Raw genomic sequence first — 20,131 nt, 5'->3', positions numbered from 1 at the left:
ACGCCCTCCGGGGAACGCTCCCTACCCCCGGCCCCCCTGCGGCAGCTCCTGGCTTCCCGGGACCGCTGGGAAGGAGGCCAGCACGACGCCGGAGAAGCATTTTCTATGAATGGTCCAAGCTCGGTCCAGCTTCAGGCCGCAGCACGGCCGGCAGCCGGCAGCCAGTGGGAGGGGGGCTGCTGCTCTCGCCCTGGGAAGGCCTCCCTCTCCCCAGATCTGCTCACCACCCCCAACATGAAGCCTGTCCCGCCTTTGCATCCTCTGCCCTCCTTTTAAAGGAAATACTGTGGATTTAAACCACAAATTAAATTTTTAATGAAACTGCATCACGGTAGGGCCCAGTGCAATGCAATACTGATGAGATCACAGTGTCTGGCCGGCAGGAGTTCACCCCAGAAAGCTTTTTAGGATATTATGCAATATGGAGTCAAATTAATTATTTGCAACAAAGGGATCTGTGTGTCTTGTAGTGCTGCTGGGCCCAGCGAGCGTAAAGCGGACGCTTTTCATCACAGCCAGCTACAAGCGGCGGCCGCAGGAGCGGCGACCTCGCAGACCCAGATGCTAGGAGCGCGAGGCAGCGACGAAAGGACGGAGGGCGGGGAGGGGCGGGGGGTGCAGGGCACAGAGGGGGGCCGGGGCTCCGGGGCCCACGAGCCGGCGCTGCGACGAAATGCAGCTGATTTCTTGGAAGCAGGCTCGGAGCTCCCACAGCCGGCTCTCCGGGGCACCCCCTCGCGAAAGGGCGCAGCAAGCCGGGCCGACTGCCTCCGGCCGGGGCCCCAGACGACCCCCCCACCTGGGGACGGCAGCCGCCCACGAGGCGGGTCCGCAGGACGGGTGTGCGGTGCCTGGGTCTGGCCATCGGGAAGTGGGTCTCTGTCCCAGCGCGCCTGACTCCAGCTCCGACGCGGCCCTCCAGCAGCCTGCCCAGGGCCCGCGGGGCGTGTCGCTGGACCCCGAGCCCCTGCGGGCCGGGAAGAGCCTCCCTGGGGGCCCCCTGATCACCCGCGGTGGGGGCGGCACCGGGAGGGGCGGGCCCACAGCGGCAGGAGCCGAGCCGGAGGGCAGAGGGGAGCAGGGAGCCGCCTCCTCGACCCCGCCAGCCCTCCATGCCGGCCCCGCCTCCAGCCCAAGCTCTGCCTCTCCGTGTGCTTTCCGGGTTGGCGGAAAAATACCTCTTCCGCAGATGAAGACCTAGGACCAGAGGTCAGGCGTCTTGTCTCAGATTTGAAGACTGGAGAGGGTGCACCTGGCCCCCTCGCCCCACCTCCCACCCCCACCTGGCCACTAGGGCACGTCCACATCGGGGCTGCTTTCCCACGGCGCGGGTGGGCGCCCCGCTCCCCCGCCTCCACTTGAGCCCCGTGTGGAGGCTACAGGACAGGCACAGGCCACGGGGCTGGGCAGGGCCATACAGCACGAGTGTCGGGCGCGTCACCAGACCCACCTACAGAAGAAGGAAACGGGAAAAGAGGCCAGCGGGACGTCAGAGGCCTGTGGGGGCAACGGGGCTGCTGCGTCTGCGAGGAAGCCCCACAGCGGCTGTCAAGGCCAAGGGCTAAATACGGTCACTCTTGTAGTTCACGCAGAATGGATGCGTGATTGGGGGTGTTCTCCCGCCTGTACCCTTGCTCCCAGCCGCCGTGATACTGCTCACAGAGGCTCCTAACTGGCCTCCTGCCCCTTCCGGCACCAGCACCGGGTCCATTCGCCCCCAAGGGGCAGGCAGAATCTTTCTAAACTAGTCTCCTGCTCCAAACCCTTCTAGGGTTCCCCAGGACCCTAATGTAGACGAAACCCTTTAATGTGACCTACAAAGAAGGCCCTGCTGACCTCCATGCCCACCCCTCTGCTCACCCCAAACACCTTGCTGCCCCAGGGCCCTGGCACACGCTGCCTTGCCTCACTGAGAATACGTCTGCCTGGATGACTCCCACTCCTGCTTCAGAGCTCAGCTTCCATGTCGCTTCCTTGGGAAGATCCTCTGTGACCCCCAGCCTAGGCCGGGTCCTGCTGTACGCTCCCCAGGCGTCCCTGACTTAGCTGCACCACCCCAGAGGCAGAAGCGAGGCTGAAAGCGGTTTGTGTGTGAAGTGGTCCGGGAGGGAAGGGAATGCTAGGGGGGTGATGGAGCTGGCCACTGCTCCTGGGACCTCCTGAGGGGGCTGCCAGGGCCACCTGCTTGGAGGTCAGGAGAGGTTCTTGTCCACTGAGCCTTTATGCCACTCGTCAATGGTGGACTCACATTGCCCACCCCAAAGCACATCTGGGGTGTGCACATGTGGCTGTGCAGAGAGAGGGCTGCTGGTGGGGCCTGAGAAGCCCTGGGGCCATAAGGACCGGGGGCTGCCTGCCTGCCCCTGTGGGGAGCTGACCACAGCTAGTGCCCACCTGACCTCGGAGGGGCCTGCAGTAAGACGAGAGGGGTACGCTCATGCTGCGGGCATCCTTGTCAGGGGCAATTTCCCTTGTGTGAGGGTGCACCCGGGTCCTCTGCACGCTGCCCGTGTGCCCAGCACCACCTGGCCCTTGGGCGGCACTGAGCACAGAGCTGGAGAGAGACGCAGACACAGAGACACAGGGAGCCTTCCTCGTCCCACTGCTGAGTCTAGGGAAGGGGCCAGAGAGGGTCCCGGAGGACAGTGTGCAGCTTACACAGCGGCGGGGGGTCAGCCGGGCCAGGAGCGCCTCTCGGCGAAGGCTGAGCTCCCGCTGGCTGGCAGCTGGTGGGCCGAGAGGCGGCAGGACAGGAGGCCAAGGTGGCTCTGAGGCTTGCTCCTGCGTTCCCACCGCAGCCTGCCTCCAGGGGCACTGGGCTGACCCCGCGCTGAGCAGAGAACACAACCGGAAATGAAAATCTTCCCAGAAAGGGGGCTTTGCAACCCCAAGACATCCCAATGGGGGCTTCATTCCTTGGCTCTTTTGTTCTCTTCCAGTTGGATGAACAGGAAGATTTCTCCTCTCCTCATTCACACACACACACACACACAGACACAGACTTCAGGAGGGCCCCTCCCCAGGAGCTGCCCCTTTGTCCCCAGGAGGGGCCACACACCCCAAAGCATCAGACCCAGCATTATGCAAAAAAGAGGCAGACCCATGGAACACACAGCCCCAGCCAGGAGACAGCCCCCTGCTTCCCATGTGCCTCGATGGCTCCCCTCCTGCCCAGGGCTGTCCCTGGATGGCCGGGCCCTGCCCACAGCCCAGCAAGGTCACAGGAACAGCCATCACCATCTCTGAGGGCACACTCGCTGCATGCAGGCCTCTGCCCACAACCCAGCACCATCGATGTCACCCCGATCTCACCCAGGGTCTCACCCAGGGAAATGGTGAGGCTGGAAACGGGTGGAGCTGGTATGCTGAGTGACCCTCCCTCCCAGCGCGCCTCACCCCGCACCAGAGGGGCCCACCACATCTGTGACATCGCTATCCTTGCTGGGGCCCTCTGTGAGCCACCGTGAAACCCTGCCTTGGAAAACTGCAGGTCGTTCAAAGTCCAGGCTTCTGGCCCAGCCGGACACCCTCTTAGAGGGATCTTAATATAGCAGCTGGAGTAGATGCCAGTATCTTAAGGAAAGTGCATGAGATTGAAACTTAAAACCAAGAACGTTCTGAACATCAACCTAAAATAAAATCAGCGGGAAACCTCTGTGTCCCCACTGTGTGAGAGAGTCCCTGGCAGCACGAAGGACGTCCTGGAAGACTGTCCGTGGAATGAATGAACAGAGATGGAGGCCAGGCCCTGCGTTACTGCAATCTGCTGTGCTGCTCAGGCTGAGCCCTGGAAGGCAGTGAGTCTTGACGGCCTGTCTGTAAATTATGACATAAACACAGAAGAACCCGCTGTGCTGGCTTCACAGGCCCCTCATGTGATCAGATGCAGTAAAATGTGGGAAAGCATCCCACCAGGCACTGGGCCAATTTGGGGTGAAGGGGCCAATTTGAGTTGTGTCCTCTGGTCCACTGGAGGCCCTGAGGCACCTCCCCGCCCCTGGCAGCCTGTAACCTCCATCCACTGAGTCTTGTCGGGGTGGCCAGGTCCCACCCCTGCTGGCAGGAGCCTGAGCCTTTCCCCCAGGCCTGAGTGATGGCTTCTTAGCCTCGTGATAGCTGTGACCCCCGCCGGTACACACCGCTTGTATTCTTGACACCGGTATGCCTCACCTTCTTTCGTGTTTCCTAATGCCCTCTCCTGAGGTCCAGCAGATGGTGAAACTGATGAGTGAGGACACAGCGGGCTCATGGCCTGGCACCCACCGCACCAGCCCGACGCCACTAGCTTGGGCGAGCAAACCAAATTAACGCAAGCTGGGGTTCCCAGGGTTGGGGCTCCTGGGCCGTTCCAGACCCAGCCTTCAAATTTACTAGCTCCAAAGTTGGGAGGGCAGGGAAGACAGTGATGGAAAGCGCTCTGATGTCCGCAGTGCCCCACAAACGGCGGAGAGTACCAGCACCTCTCCTTGGTGTTGTTAAGTGCGGAGATCAGAAATCCTAACAGAACAGTCCCTGTTGGGGTCAGGGCACTTTCCTCCATCCCTGGGTGGTCTCCCCACCCACTGGCTGTACCCCCACCATCCCGAAGATGCTCCCAGGACTCGCTCGTCAGCTTGACTCCGTCCCGACCCTCAGCCCCTCCATCTCAGCTCGGGACCCGCCTCCTCCCTGGGCACTGGTGGGAGCCCACTGAGCGCCTGGCCAGGACCAAGTGCTTGGGCATCACTGCTGCAACCTCCTCCCGGCTGCTGGGTAACCGCTTCAAGGGAGACGTGTCCCGTGTGAACTCACGGTCTGTCTCTCCCTCCAGACCTTCCCCTCCTCCACCGCGGCACCACCAGCCCCTCGCCCCCCTCGGGGCCAGTCGGGGAATCAACCCAGCCGCCTCCTCTGCTTCACTCCCCAAACCCAAGTCATCAGAGTCCTGACGATTTAGCCTCCTGCAGTGTTCTCAGCTCCACCCTTCTCTCCAAACCTGGCTCGCCTCAAGGCTGCCTTCCAAGAAGGGCTCCTGGGGGGAACCTCCTACACCCAGGACCACAGCCTTCTGGCCAACAGGAAGAAATCTTGGCTCCTGGCCCCAGGCCTGTCCCACCACCCCACCCACACCCCTCCCACGCCCCGCTTTGCCCTCTGCTCCTCCAAGGTGAAGGACATGCCTGTGGGCCATGCCTCCCCCCCATCGGTCCCCTCTCCCCACCCACTCTCAGGACCCCTCTCTGGTACCACCTCCTCAGGAGACGTCCTGCCCACTCACCTGCCACGCTGAAGGTGTAGGTACACCCTTCTGCCCTGCAGCACAAGCGCTCTCCAGGCCGGAGGCGGTGGTTTCTTCTGCCCTGGTCCCAGCTCCCCTCAGTAGATGCTCTGGGAATATTTGTGGGCCTTCCCCAGAAGGACTCGTGGTGGTGCCCCTGAACGCCTGTGGGTCGGGGTCGGAACATCCTCAGTTCAAGTCTCCTCACCCGCAAGGCCAGGGGCGGGCTCAGTCCAGAGGAGGGCAGGCTGGGGACGGACACCACCCGGGGCTCCGTCCGCAGCCAGACCGGGCCAGTCGCTGCCCTGGGAAGGGCTCCGAGGAAGGAGGCCCTCGCTGTGGGGAAGCCCCAGTTGGGATCAGGGAGTCCGGGGGCCCAGGGCAGCCCAGCTGAGCTGGGTTGGTGGGGACTGCTGCCTTCTCCTCTTCCCGCCCCTTGGGTCGTCCCACACCCCCCTCCCCAATCTCCTCCCTGCAGGGGCAGCTGTTTCAAATGACAGGGCAGACCCTCACACTTAATGGGCTCAGAGATAAGCAGTGAGCCACTTTTAGCAGAGATCACACCCAGCACCCCACTATTGCCCATCCTGAAGGGATCTCTGCCTGAGATTCTAGACCAGTTTGTGGTCTTGTCCTGAGAAGAGGACAGCCCAGGAGATGCCACAGGGTGAGAGGAGGTCCAGGGTGCAGCTTCAGCACCTCCCTGGGTGGGTTCCCACCATCCACTAGGTAAAGACCCTCAGTGGGCACTGGCATCTTCAGAACACCTCCTGACTTACCTATAAATAGGTGTGCCTTCATATGCCTGCCTGCCTTTACCATGCTGGCCACAGCCAGGGAGCCCCGGGCCACACCTCCCCAACTAGCCCCCTTGGCCTGCCCTACACGAGGCACCCCCCAGTCTAACCTCTGAAGGCCTCCCCATCCTCTTCAACCAGGCCTGTGTTGAGCAGGCTGACAACAGCCGATTGCTACATTTCAGGAATTTGCAAGCTGACTATTAAACACAGCCATCATTAAAATTTAAATCATATGAATTTACAGTTAAATTATATTAAGATCAAAGGTACTACATACTCAGAATTCATTGCTTTCTAATTACTCTTACTACATTTTACTATTATCTATTCTTTTGAGGTTATTCACATCTTGCGTGGCTCTGCTGGGAATACCACGTAATAGTGTGGCACCGCACGTCTCTTTCCGACTCCAGGGGGAGTGTTTACAGGACTTCCTCCCCACCCCACAGTGGGAGAGAACCGGGTGCCCACACATGAGGGTGCCCCTGCATCCCCCAGCCTTCTGGCCAGGATGCTAGGCAGCTGGGGCTCCCCTCGGGGGTTTTTGCGCAGAGTGACCCTTCATTGGCCTCCCTAGCCCTCCCGCCCAGATACCAGCCCACGCAGGAGAGGGAGAGGAAGCCGCAGACATCACCAGGATTGAGTTCCTGTCTGCCCAGTCTTGAGTGCAGTTGCAAGGATTTAAAGACAGGGGCCCCTGCACTGCGGCCCTCCGCCAGGCAGTGCCCCGCGTGCCTGCTCAGGGGCCCTGCAAAGGCTTTCTGGCCAACGGTGTGCTCCACAGAGGTCCCAAGGGGCGCGCTGGGACTCAAGGGTCTCGGCCCTGACAGCCGTCTCCGCCTCTCAGGACCCCACACTCCCGGGACCCCTGGACACTGCCCCAGGCCCCTTCCCCCACAAGGGCTTCTCAGCTTCTGGGGGGTGGTCCGCCCCTCCGTGCCCCAGGGCAGAGGTCTGCTCCCTTGGCGGTAAAAGCTCCATCCAGGTCTTGGGCGCGGGCAAACCCCTGCCACACCAGGGGCTCAGGACGCGCCCTTCGGGATGGCCTCGCCCTCAGGCCCCTCAGGGAACGGCCTTGGACTGACACAGCCCTGGGCGTGGAGGGACCCCCGTCTGGTCTCGGAGTTGGCGGCAGAGGCGGCCTTCGGAGTCAAGTTCTGGCCTGGGGCGCCGGGTCGAGAGCCGCCGCGGGGCTCAGCACTGGGTGGTGGGCAAACGGGAACGCTGGGGCCAGGACCCCGCGCACCCCCGGGGCGCGGCGCGCAGAGCCCGGACAGCCACGTGCGGCCCGCGGGGTCCCTCTGGCGCCGGGAAGCGGAGGCCGAAGGACGCACCGGACGTGCAGGGCGGCCCGGGCTCGCCGCCTGGGGCTGGAGAGGGCTCCCGGCTGAGGCGGCGGGGCGCCCCCGGGGCGGGGGTGGGAGGGGGCCGTCGGGGTTTGTCGTAAGGCTCTCGGTTAAGCCGCTGCTTCTGCCTCTGCGGGGGGGCCGCTCACCGCAACCTGAAGCGCCGTGGGTGCCCGCGGGCGCCCCGTCAGAGGCTACGGGGTGGGGGGCTCACTGGGTGCTTGGAACGCGCGACCCGAAAGGCCTTTGGCTCTGACCCCCCGGGCGGGCCTGCAGCCTGGGTCCTGGTGGGGAGCCTCGAACGGGGCGTCGTAACCCGGACGGGAGTCCGGCAGCCGAGACCCACTGTGCCGCGGCCCAAAAACGGGTTCCAATGTATGGGTGGCGGTGACTGAAGTGACCCCTCTGTGGAGCGCCGCAGGGGCGATGCCCACAGCCGCTCCCCACCCCCGGCAAGTCCGGAACGCCTCCCCACCAGCCACACGCCGAGAGGGGACGAGCTGGGGCGAGTGGGGTCCAGAAAACCCGACACGCACACGCGGACACACACCCAGACACGCTCACTGACGGGCACACGCGCCCGCGCTCGGGAGCGCGGAGGGTCGGCCCGCTGGCGCGCTCGTCGGCGCGGCGGGCCCGGCGCCTCCCCGGGACCTGCGGGGAACATCCAGCCCCAGCGGCGCCGTCTGCCGAGGACCTGGCCGGCTCCGCTGGCAGGAAACGCCCGATCCGATGGGGGCGCCTCCGAGAAGTGCCGCCCGCCCCGCAGGCACGGGGTGGGGGCTGTCATTCCCCCGGGGCGCTGCGGGTCCCCAGAGCCCGGGGCTTGGGGAAGAAGGGGGCGCAGGGGAGCCGGGAACGGGGTCTTGGGGACGTCCCAGACCCCAGGGTGCAAGCTGCTTTCCAACCCACACGGACACCGAAGAATCGTGGGGCGGCCCCGCGACCCCCGATCTGGACTTCGGGGCGCCGCGAGGCTCCGCTCCGGGCGCTCCTCACCCAGCACGCGGTGTAGACGATTTGAGTCCCTGGGGACGCGGCCGGCCTTGAACGTCACCCGCGCGGGCCCCGCGGTGTTCTGTGCAGCCGAGCGAGTTGAACCGAGCTCTGCCTCCCGAGCCCGCCGCAGCCTCCCACCGGCCCAGAGCCCCGTCGGAGATTCGGGGACAGCGCGCAGGTGGCCCATCCTCTATCCAGTCCCGCCCCCTTCCCTCCCCCCGGCGGCTCTGGGAGACTTCGGGGAAGCGGCCGGCGGCGCGGGGGCGGCCCGCGGGGGCGGGGAGGAGACCTGGAGGCCGCCCGCCGCGCGCGTGCGACCTCCGCCGCTCAGCGGGCCGGCCGCAGGCAATTAAAGCGGGATTCCTCCCCCGCTGACGTCGGCGGCGCCGAGGCCCCTCCCGCGGAGGCATAAAAGGCGCGGGCTCCGCAGCGCCGGCGACAGCGAGGGCCGGACAGCGCGGCGGTGCGGACTGCGCGGCCGAGCAGCGCGGCGCCCAGAGCGCGGGCCGCCCGCGGAGCCCCAGCCGAGCCGAGCGGCGCCGAGCCGAGCGGGCCCGCAGTGCCCGGACTCCCGCCCGCAGCGATGCCGGCCGGCCGCGCCGCGCGCACCTGTGCGCTGCTCGCCCTCTGCCTGCTGGGCGGCGGCGCCCAGGATTTCGGGCCGACGCGCTTCATCTGCACCTCGGTGCCCGTGGACGCCGACATGTGCGCCGCGTCCGTGGCCGCCGGCGGCGCCGAGGAGCTCCGGAGCGATGTGCTGCAGCTCCGCGAGACCGTGCTGCAGCAGAAGGAGACCATCCTGAGCCAGAGGGACACCATCCGCGAGCTGACCGCCAAGCTGGGCCGCTGCGAGAGCCAGAGCACGCTGGACGCGGGCGCCGGGGAGGCCCGGACGGCCGGCGGCCGCAAGCCGCCCGGCGCGGGCAAGAACACCATGGGCGACCTGTCCCGGACACCGGCCGCCGAGACGCTCAGCCAACTCGGGCAAACTTTGCAGTCTCTCAAAACCCGCCTGGAGAACCTCGAGGTCCGCGCGCGCCGCGGTTCCCCTTCCGGCTCGCGTGCCCCCTGCCCTGCCCCACCCCCACTCCCGACCCGGCCGGACACCGTCCACCCCGCCTCGGCCGGGCGCCGACTAACGCCCGCCCGGGTCTGCCCAGCCTGCGGGGCCCCGCGGACGGCCGCTCGCCCGAGCCCTCCGCCGGGCCGCCCCCGCAGTCGCCCTGAGGGGACCGCGCCACCGGCACGGTCCCTGCGCCGCGCGTAACGATGTGGCTTCCCCCCGCCCTTGCACCCGCAGCAGTACAGCCGCCTCAATTCCTCCGGCCAGACCAACAGCCTCAAGGATCTGCTGCAGAGCAAGATCGACGACCTGGAGAGGCAGGTGCTGTCTCGGGTGAACACGCTGGAGGAAGGCAAGGGGGGCCCCAAGAACGACACCGAGGACAGGGCGAAGATCGAGAGCGCCCTGACCTCCCTGCACCAGCGGATCAGCGAGCTGGAGAAAGGTAAGGGATGCGGGTGGTCGCGCTGCCTGCCCCAGCCCCCTGGACCCAGGGGTCCCTGCCTCTGGTCCTGACTCCCTGCACAGCACCCCAATCCCTCCGGCCCCTTCCCGATTCCCCATCCCCATCCCAGGTTCTGGGTGTCCAGCTGGCATTCCTGGCCCGGCTGCGGTACCCTGGTTTGGGGACATCCCCATGGAAGGGGCTGCCTGGTGTCCTCCCCCTTCAGCCCCCTCAGACACATACACCCGTAAGATTTTTCTGAGTCTGATTTGTTTAATCTCCAATAACTTTGTGCTGCAGCTGTGGCAGCCCAAGCCATCCCCGGCTGAGAAAGCCTGGCTCCAGTCCGTCCCTGTCCCCAGCAGAAAGCAGGCTCAGGCTGGGCCGAGTCCTCCTGGTCCCAGCCGATTAGGGTCCTGGGCAGGCTTCCTCTCGGCTCCCAGGCGCCCCTGGCATCCTCTAGGGATCTCTGGGCACCCCCACCCCAGTCCCTTCCTCACAGTTTTCTCTTGGGAGTGACCCAAGTCCCGGCATCTTGCACTCCCAGAGGTCCCTGGGTCACCTACTCAGGCAGCACCCCCATTGCAGCCCAGGGAGCTCGTCAGTTCAGCCCTGAAGTCTCAGAAATCAAACAAGGTTGTAAACGGGTGGGGGGGGTGCCTGGCTCAGAGCAGGGCCACGTGACCCTTCTTAGACCGCAAACTGTGCCTGATGGATCTAAACAGTGCCATCTTAAGGCACGTTATGTAACTGAAAAAAACAAATCAGGGGAAGAAGGATGGGGGAGCGTGGGGGGATGGGAGAGGGGAGGTTGGGGGAAATGAAAAACACCTCCTAGAGAGGCCAGAGGTTGGGTCTGTCCAAGGGAGGGGGGGCGTTGTGATACTGAGTGGGTGTGGGGAGCACCACCCGGGGCCAGCCCTGCTTGGTTCCCTGACACCTGGCTTAGGGGCGGGAGGGGGAAGGTGCTGGCCCAGGGGGATGCCTTCTAGAAATCATTCTTGGCCTGGGGGGCTGGCTTGGGTTCTGGGCCCCCTGGCAAGCCCCAGAGCACACCCAGGAGCTGGCAGTGGAGTGGAGCTGGCTCTAGGCCTGGTGCCCATGCCCACTGTTAGGTTGGAATGTTTTGCTTGGAGTCAGGCACACGGTGGCCAGTGCCACAGCCGCGGTGTACGTGTGGGTGGAGAGGGGGCAGACAAGCCCTCCCTGGAGACATCACTAGCAGGCGGCTGCTGTGGCCGGGTGCAAGGCAGGCTATTGAAAAGGGTGCCTGATTTTTCAGGAAACATAAGCTCACCCAGAAGTGAGTGCATAGCGTCAGGGCAGTCACCCTGGGGGGCCCCTGACCCTGGGGCTGCCTCCCGGTCCCCTGCTGTCCTGCCCCCTTGCAGGCTCCAGGAAGCATGGCCCCAAGAGTCCGGGAGGGCAGAGTTTCCGTCCTGTGGGGTGGATGGGATTCTGGAAATAGCCTGAGTCCTCAGGGCTAGTGGGCTGGGTCAGAAGGGTGAGCAGGGACTGCAGCGGGTCTGGCCTCAAGGGAAGTGTGATGGGAACCAGGGGCCTTGGTTGTCCTGGGTGGGGATCTGAGAAAAGGGAGTGGTTCTGAGCACCGTCACCAGCCAGCATCCTGGAATCAGGCCAGGCCCCCAAAGGAGCTGCTCTGAGCTGGTCTCTTTCAGGGCAGGGAGGAGACCTTCTTTTTCTGTAGCCACAACTTTGAGGGCGGTTTACAGGATGTGCACTGACCCACTTCGTACCCATGTCCACCACTCAGCCCAGGTGCGGAAGCTCAGTCCACCGTGTTTCCCGCACCCCCACCCCAGCCTCCCCAGGGTTGGGCGCTGCGGGAGCCAGACTCAGAGAGCAGAGACCTTTGCTCAGCTCTTTGGCCCTGGACTGGTGCCCTGGCATCTGCAATGGAAACGGAGTCTGATCTGTGAGCTTGGCGGGGGCTGAGTGGGCGTTAGAAACAAGCCCTTCACGAGGTGCAGCTGTCAGGACTGTGTCCTGCCTTCCCCAGGTCAGAAGGACAACCGCCCTGGAGACAAGTTCCAGCTCACATTCCCCCTGCGGACCAACTACATGTATGCCAAGGTGAAGAAGAGCCTGCCCGAGATGTACGCCTTCTCCGTGTGCATGTGGCTCAAGTCCAGCGCAGCGCCTGGGGTGGGCACGCCTTTCTCCTATGCCGTGCCGGGCCAGGCCAACGAGCTGGTCCTCATTGAGTGGGGCAACAACCCCATGGAGATCCTCATCAATGACAAGGTAGAGCCCCACCCATCTGGGCTTGCAGGGCGGCAGGCCTGTGCCAGTCATGGGACACGCAGCTTCAGATGCTGCCCGTGGCCCCAAGGGGGGTGTGTGCCAGGAGGGACTGAGGGAGGGCGAGGGTGAAGACCAGGAGCAATGGGAGGGGCACTCTTGCCTGCACTTCATTAACAGGATGAAGCTGGAAACTTCCCAAAGGCCCAGGAGGGTGGGGGATGGCTGAGGATGATCCAGGGGACTGGTCCGTTCGCAGATCCAGTCCTGGCCCTAGCTGGCTTCGGAACCGGCTTTGCTCCATGTGTTTGCGGGACCGTAGACCCGTAGATGCGCTAAGGATGGTGAAGTTGCCCTAGAGATTCTTCCCAAGTCCGAATCTATCCCGCCTGACCCCTGACCCCTGGGAGGAGTCCAGATCTGAGCGGACCCCTCGGAGATGGCAGCCTTTGCCCTCCAGAGAGCCCTTCTCCACAGTGGCCTTCCTTCAGCTGTGGAATTGAATGCCAGCTCCTAGACTCCCTCGTCTCTACGCCAGCATTGGCAGTACATGTCCGGGGCCCTGGCTGGGGACTGGATTCCAAGCCCTTTGCCGTCGATGGCTTGCCCAGGAAGGGTTGCTCCTTTCTGGGCCCTGTTTCCCCAAGCTAAAAGGGTGTGACACCTACCATCTTCTGTCTGCTGCACCATCCACCCTCCTGGAATGCAGGAGTGGAATGAAGCCCCAGGCAGAGGCAAGTCAAAATTTAAAGGCATGGTGCCACCTCTCCTGGTGTCTCTGAGTCTCTGCAAAGGCTGGGCAAGTTGAGGGCCCAGAGAGTTCAGCAATTAGCTGAGGCCCAAAGGCAGCAGTAAACTCAGACCCCAGGGATGGCTCCCGTCCAAAGGCTTGTTTTGTAGACTAGCAAAGAGGGAGGAGGGTGAGCAGGAGTGAGGAGACGGTACACTGAGACGGATCTTAGGGGTTCCCTGGACAAAGCTTCACACTTCCTATGTGACTCTGCTGGGTGGGGCCGGCGGCCGATAAAGCCTGGAGTGGCAGGTGGTGAGAGAATTCGATACTGGCTCGTAGCATTTATTTTAAATGTAGCAGCAGGAAGAATGACAGTGGAACTAATGACTAGCAGTGATCACTGACCCTGTGCTGTGCCCCTGGGTCCATAAAATGTGTGTCATCCTCCTTTGCAGGTGGCCAAGCTGCCCTTTGTCATCAATGATGGCAAGTGGCATCATATCTGCATCACCTGGACCACCCGGGATGGGGTCTGGGAAGCCTACCAGGATGGTACCCAGGGCGGCCACGGGGAGAACCTGGCGCCCTATCATCCCATCAAGCCACAGGGCGTGCTGGTGCTGGGCCAGGAGCAGGTACTGCCAGGGACCAGGGGGCGGCCTGCTGCAGGGGGAGGAGCCAGAGCCGGGGGTGGGGGTGGGGCGGTTTCCTCTGGGAGGCAGCCCAGGGACGCAGCTGCACAGCTTTGGGCCAAGTCCCTGCTCTGGGTGGGCTTGTTGGGAAACGCAGGCTGCCCGGCCTCGGGGCCCCACTCTCAGTAGCTGCAGCAAGACTTTCCTGGTCGTGGGAAGGCTGATCCTGCCTTTAGCCATGCATAATTTATTTCCTGGAAGTGGTTTGTCTCCCATTGGGCACCCAGGCGGAAACCTGTGGGAGAGCCCCAGGCTTCTGCTCCCGTTGGGTGGGTTGCTGGCAGAGAGCAGCGTCTGAGTGCTTTGACTGGATCGGGGGAGTAGGGGAGGTTCCCCTGGCCCCGCTCCCACGGCTGTCATGGCCCCAGCTGACCTCTCCCTCGCTGGCGGAGGGACTGACCGCAGGGAGAGGCCACGTGCAAGTGCCCCCAGGAGCAGCCCCACATCCCGGACAGAGGCGGCCTTTTCCTGGGCTCCCTGGGCGAGGGGGACCAACACTTGGCTGGAGGCCCAGAGACAGGAGACCAAATGGTGCTCAGGGCTGGATGTGCAGAGCCCCCAGCGGGGGGTGGGGATGCCCAGAAACTCACCCCACAAGGGTGGCCCTCTCATGATGCCCTACCTCTGCAACCCCCTCCCACCTCATCCTCTTCTTGTTTCTGAAGGACACTCTGGGTGGTGGGTTTGATGCAACTCAAGCGTTCGTGGGCGAGCTGGCCCATTTCAACATCTGGGACCGCAAGCTGACCCCGGGGGAGGTGTACAACCTGGCCACCTGCAGCACCAAGGCCCTTTCTGGCAACGTCATCGCCTGGGCCGAGTCCCACATTGAGATCTACGGCGGAGCCACCAAGTGGACATTCGAAGCTTGTCGTCAGATCAACTGAGGGCCCTGCGGGGCTGAGCCCCTGCCCTGGCCCGGCCCGCCCACCTCACCCCTGCTTGTGCCCTGATGATCTGTCGTCTCGCTCCCTCTTCCCCAGGAATGACAAGGCATCACCCTTGCACACCCGCCACGCACACGCACGTAGCCTGGTTCGTCCTTGTGCACATGAAGCAGGTCTGGTTCTGGCCGTCCCCGAGGAGGCCCCCCGTTTCTCAGGCATGCCCTGTTCACCACCAGGACAGGTGGCTGCAACATTCTCAACAATGAAGAAGTAGGTGAGAGGACGGGTGTGTTTACAGGTGTGTGTCTCAGGGCTGGGGGGGGCGGCTTTTTCTTTTAGAATGAGGTATTTCATTTCCTTCTTTCTTTGTGGCTTTGGGAAATCTCATGACTGGTCGAATATGTGCATTTGCCGACCTTGTTAGCTGCCTGTGTGCCTTGGGGCTGGTGTGGCCTCTTCAGCACACATTTGTCTTCGTTTGCAAACCTCTTTTAGAACTAGGACGCATCCCTCCACTGATGAAATAAATGTCTTAGGGTTTATTCACGACTGGGGAGGGAGCCTCCCCACGGAGAATTTCTATCTTATAGTAGAAGTGATTCTCCGAGGGCTGAAGGCTGGTGGTGTCCTGGGGTGGCACCACATGCTGTCGGGTGGTGAGGGGCAGAGGAGGTGGGGCTGACCCCAGGAACTGGGCAATCCCCAGCCCACCGCCCAGTGCCCAGCCAGCAGCCCTGCAGTTGGCATCTGAGGAAGCTGGCCTGCATGCCTGGCTTGGCTGGCTCTGACCCTCGTCTTCCCACCTTCTTGGACCTGCGAGGCTGGGACCTGTCCCTCTCTTTCACCCACAGCCCAGGAAGCTAGGGTCCCCGGACACCTCCCCTTTTGCCCTGGGCTGTGGAAGACCAGAGGCTTCAGTGGGGACATTTCAGACAAGGAAACCCACACTGACGAAGACCCATGGACACAGGGCCATTGAGACTCAAATCTGACCAGTCAATGAGAAGGTCCTTGGTAATTTTGGCAGCCATAGTCCTTCCACGCTCCTGGGCCCAAAAAGCTGGTTCAGTGACCCCCGCAAGGGGACAGGGCCTCCGGAGACCTCTTAGGTGGCCAGGGCTGAGGTCTGAAACCTATGCCACGGTCTTAGAGGGCTGAAGCCCTGCAGCAGCCCCCAGCCTGTCCCCAGCTGGTGACACTGAGACACGACCAGGGCCCAGAACCTTTGACTTTTGTTTCCCTCATGAAAAACAACCATGCACATTTTCTTCTCCGAGGTGGGTTGATGAGTGTGTGTGTATGTGCATGTGCGTGTTGAGTGACAGAGGAAGCATGTGGACAGATCACGTCCGGGGGAGGGTGGGCTCCCTACTCTGGGGCACCATCTGGGAGTCGCACGCCCCAAGGGCACCCTGGACTCTCACCAGGAGTCTAATTAGCAAAAGGCTGGAAAGTCTTTCTAGAAATTCTCCCTCACTGCCTGGCTCCTGTGCAGCTGCAGGCGTTTCTTCAAGAGGAGCAGGTGTTCTGTCTTCTGTCCCTTCCAGGGGCACCTGTCTCCTTAAACGCAGGTCCGTGTTGTGTTGGAACCTAGTGCGTCTGTGTGAGTCTGTGTTGGTGTCTCTGTGTTAGCGTCCACGTGGTGTCTGCTCAGCAGCCCACTGCCGTTCTGTGGCGTACCGCGCTCTTTCAGAGGATGGAGTCCAGGCACCACGCTGTGTGTTGTGGTCCAGCAGTGGCTTTTCTGAGACCCTTGTGCTCCTTAAGAGCCCAGCGGGTTGTGGCATCTGTGGGTCTGCAGAAACCTTCTCTGTTTGCATGTTCCTCGGGGTGGCGTGTCCCTTGCTCCCTCAGTCTGACGTGTGCTCCCCTGCCTGCATGGACTTCTCTGGTTCTGTGTCGTGTACCGAGTGACACCCATTGTTCTGTGATCATCTGCGTAGCTACCAAAAAAGGCTGGGTAAGCAAGCCAAGGATGTCGGAGGAGGTCAAGGGAGAGATCGATTTCCCTCTCCCCCTCCCTGCTCCCCAAACACACCAAGAAGTATTTTTAACGTGTAGGTTGAGAACAAGCCTGAGCAATACCCGTGGTTGGGAGAGAGCGAGAGCTTGGAGTCACCCCTAGACCAGATCAGCCCCACCCCTCACGTCAGCCATCTGGAGCTGCCGCGTAGGCAAGGCCCCGAGCGGGCTGGGTGCTCTCCCCTCAGCACCTCCCACTAGCCCTGCCCATCTACCGGACCCCAGACCACCTGCTGCCCAGAGGCCGCGGTGGGAGCTGTCCGTTCAGGACCACAAGCCATCCTCTGCCCTGACTAGAGATGGGCAGAGCACACCCCAGATGCTTACGCCTGTGCCCTTTCGGCCTCCCGGCCCGTTCACCTTCCCTGGCCCCTCCCCCGATGCACCCATGGTGCCAGGGACAGAAGCTGACACTTAGCTCCCTCCCCGCTCCTCACCGGAGCCTGTGCCAGGCCCACCGACTCCCTCACTGTGTTAACACTCGGCACTTTGCTGGCCCCAAGAAAGGTGGATGACACAGCCACAAATCTAATCCACAGTTCCCATCTACTCCTTAATCTGACTGACGTTCCCTCTTGCACTGAATAATACATGCCTATCTCAGGTAAGCCATTTTATAAAATAAGAAGATAAAAAAAAACACTGTCAAGGCAGTGTTTGCTTTTGCCGAGCTGGTGTCCCACAGCTCCCGGGGTGTCCGAGGTGGGAGAGCTGATGGAGGCTCTCCAGGCCTTTGGGGCTTAGATCCCACTTGAATCGTAAGCCTTCTTGCTTTTGATAACACAGTGTTATTTCTCTTACTGTAGAAGAAAAAGTTTATTACCAAACAAGAGTATTTTTATGAAAGAAAAGGACAAACCTATAAATTAACTCAACCTATATCTCCCTTGATACTTTCAGGCTCCACCAAAACATAGGACTGAGAGCATGTATTTTGGAAGAAAAAGATACATTTTGTATGCTTTCTTTTCCTTTTGTAGATTCCCAGTTTATTTTCTAAGACTGCAAAGATCACTTTGTCACCAGCCCTGGGACCCGAGACCAAGGGGGTGTCTTGTGGGCAGGGAAGGGGAGGGAAGAGGCTGGCATGAGGTTCACAGTCATTCCAATGAGCTCCAAAGAGGGACCACCTGTTCTCAAAGGCATACTGGGGACAGGATGTAACTTGGCTATTTACGGTGGACCCTTTGCTCGGAGCTGACTTTTAAGTTGAGGACTTGATTATCAGTTCCAAACGTGCTAGAGAAACTAGGGTTACATACTATTAACGTTAAGAAGATAGTATACTTTGTAATCTTACGGCAACCAATACGTGTCATCTCTTAAAACACAGTGTAAATTTATTCAACTAATGATCGGAAATCTATCACTTCCATGCACAGTGGATTTAAGTGCAATTTGTTGAAGGGGAACAAGTCATTGAGGAGAAAAAAAAGCCCAATACTTAGAGTCCCGATTTTGTGTTATTTGCCAAAAAAAACACCAAAAAAAAAAAAATAACCAACAAAGCAAATCCCCGATGGTTGATATTGTTACAATGTATATATTGTATAATATGAAAGAGAATCAATGTATCTTACTTTTTCATTATTTGCTAACCAAAGCTGTACATTTTTCATATGATCTGCAGCCTTTTGGGTATCAAATGGGACAAAACCATGGGACCTGCCACCTCCCATCAGCAATTCTGGAAATGCACTGTTTCTACTGGTACTCTTGCTTTCTTCTTTTTTTCTTTTTCATTTTCTTGCTGAAATGACATGAATTGTTGAGTTTATTTTTACACAGTAAAGAGTGAAGAAAGACTGTGGTCTCCTTGGGATGTGCCTTCTTTCCCAGCTTGCAGAGGCCATCTCGATCTGCTGGGCCACCTCAAGGGGCCTGCCAGGGTCCCGCGCCTGCAGAGAGGAGGCGTGCCTCAGCACTCCCACAGCCCTCCAGGGGCACTGGGCCGCCGGCGGCAGGGAGGGGCCGCCCCAATTCATAGATGCAGATGACATCTAGGCAAACAGAGGTGAAGGGGTTTCCCAACTCAGTGGCGAAGCCACACTGGACTTGGGATGCGGAGTAACTCCCCATTCCTCACTTTGCCTGCAGCCCTAGCGCCTCCTGGGTGAAGGGGGTCCTACCCCCACAGCTCCACTGGGCACAGGTTCCAGGCAGCCTCGGCCGGTTCTTCCCAAACAACCCTGCCCCGTTCTCCTTTGCCCCATCCCTGCTCACCAGTCCTTGGCCAGCGCCTCCCCTCTTCTGGGGCTCCCTGGCCCCTTCCCTGCACTCAAGCATGCGAGCATCCAGGAACCACATGACAAGGGGAACGGGTGACGAGGGAACCCTGGGTGCTGGGGAGAACTTGCCTTCCTGGCCCCTCATGGACCAGGCTAGACTCTGGACGGACATAGAGCCTGCAAGCTGCTCCCTTCCAAAGTAAGAGACAGCCAGGAGCCAAGAGAGCCTGCCCAGTTGGCTGGTTTCCCAATGCCCGACACGCGCATGCGTCCACACAACGTCAGCAGGAGGCACCAGTCGCTCTGGCTTCCTGCTGGCACTACACAGAGCGTGCCTGTACTCCTGGCCTCACCTACAGACGGCCGGCCCGGGGCGGTGGTGTTCTATAGCCAGAACCCGGGAGCTGGGGTTCGCTGGGGGGTGAGTGAGCCACGGCCGGCCTGGCACGGTGTGAAGGGAGGAGCTTAGCCCTTCAGCAAGGGCTACTGTCCGCTTCAGGCAGGCACTGTCCACTGTCACTCCTGCAGGAGGAGCCTTGGTGGGGAGAGAAGCCCCGCCCAGCGGGAGGCCCTGGGCCTATGTTCTCTAGAGTCGCCCTTGGTGCTGCGTCCACCTGTGGCCTGCACCCTCATGGCTGGGCCCAGGGAGGCCCCCAATTCCAGCAGTTCCAGCCGACACGCCGCCTCTCTGCCTCCCACTCAAGCAAGTGCATAGTTACGCCTGCAGTAGCATCGCTCACACATTTCTAACTTCTGTAGAAGGGCTCATTCAGAAACGGGGGTATTTTAACTATCGCTAGGAACAAATTACTTTCCACAGTGCTCACACCTGACCTCTGCACATCGGTGAACGACTTCAGGCGGCCACAGGGCTGAGAACAACAGCTCTGAAGGCAGCCGCGGGCCTTGCAGCTGAGCTGGCTCACCCGGAAAACCAAGTAGAGGGATACAGGCTCCAGATTTCAAAGCTGGAGAGTGTGTTGGAAGCCGTTGACTCCACCAGCCCATTGGGTGCATGAAACTTCTCAGCTCACACACTTCTGGTGATGGGAACTCATTGTCCCATACAGACAGGCTGACCACGTTCAGACAGCTCTATCAGGGAGCTTTCTTCCACGGGTCTTTTATACGTCTTGTATAATGTGCTCGGTTCCTTGTATTGAGCTTCAGCTCCCGACCATCTGTCTGCACACATGAAGACAGCCACCATGTCCTCTGAGTGTTCACCGTCTCTACCCCCTTAGCCACCCAGCCACACTGGGCAAGAGGCTACCTGCCCTACTTGTGGCTTGTCCAGCTCTCTCCTTGAGGAGAAAGAGACACTGCCTGGGATGTCTGGGTTGGGAGGGCCTTGACGGTTGTCTAGTCTAGCCGGTCCACTTTTCAGATGAGGGGAC

General features: G+C 61.3%; 2 protein-coding genes across 4 annotated transcripts in view; one reads left to right on the top strand and one right to left on the bottom strand.

Annotated features, from left to right (window-relative positions):
- Window positions 1–304: 304 nt before the first annotated feature.
- The window catches only part of LOC118925086 (uncharacterized), a 28,319-nt gene continuing 8,492 nt past the window's right edge, over window positions 305–20,131 (bottom strand). Inside the window, exons 1-4 of one of the 3 annotated variants that reach the window (XM_057501785.1) lie at window positions 8,403–8,711; window positions 5,258–5,367; window positions 1,284–1,450; window positions 305–1,197 (exon numbers count right to left, since the gene is read on the bottom strand). In XM_057501785.1, the coding sequence (XP_057357768.1) occupies window positions 1,005–1,197; window positions 1,284–1,450; window positions 5,258–5,367; window positions 8,403–8,589 (657 nt within the window). In that variant the 5' untranslated portion in view covers window positions 8,590–8,711 and the 3' untranslated portion in view covers window positions 305–1,004. Of the gene's footprint in view, window positions 1,198–1,283; window positions 1,451–5,257; window positions 5,368–8,402; window positions 18,507–20,131 lie in introns of those variants that run through there. The other 2 variants (XR_008997509.1, XR_005029880.2) reach the window with 2 other exon arrangements.
- NPTX1 (neuronal pentraxin 1) lies at window positions 8,862–18,311 on the top strand. Its single transcript, XM_036910515.2, has 5 exons — window positions 8,862–9,429; window positions 9,703–9,910; window positions 11,931–12,175; window positions 13,361–13,540; window positions 14,263–18,311. Exons 1-5 carry the CDS (start codon window positions 8,986–8,988, stop codon window positions 14,482–14,484), a joined length of 1,299 nt encoding a protein of 432 aa, XP_036766410.1. The 5' UTR covers window positions 8,862–8,985; the 3' UTR covers window positions 14,485–18,311.

Source organism: Manis pentadactyla, chromosome 4, assembly GCF_030020395.1.
Source record: "Manis pentadactyla isolate mManPen7 chromosome 4, mManPen7.hap1, whole genome shotgun sequence".
Taxonomy (NCBI): Eukaryota; Metazoa; Chordata; class Mammalia; order Pholidota; family Manidae; genus Manis; species Manis pentadactyla.
The sequence above is the reverse complement of the archived record's forward strand: the minus strand, read 5'-3'. Positions and strand labels throughout refer to the sequence as shown.

Bases quoted from the DNA above. Each gene is read 5' to 3' on its own strand.
- NPTX1 (XM_036910515.2), top strand. From the start codon at position 8,986: ATGCCGGCCGGCCGCGCCGCGCGCACCTGTGCGCTGCTCGCCCTCTGC. The intron at 9,430-9,702 runs GTCCGCGCGCGC...TTGCACCCGCAG, and splicing joins CCCGCCTGGAGAACCTCGAG to CAGTACAGCCGCCTCAATTC. The intron at 12,176-13,360 runs GTAGAGCCCCAC...CCTCCTTTGCAG, and splicing joins AGATCCTCATCAATGACAAG to GTGGCCAAGCTGCCCTTTGT.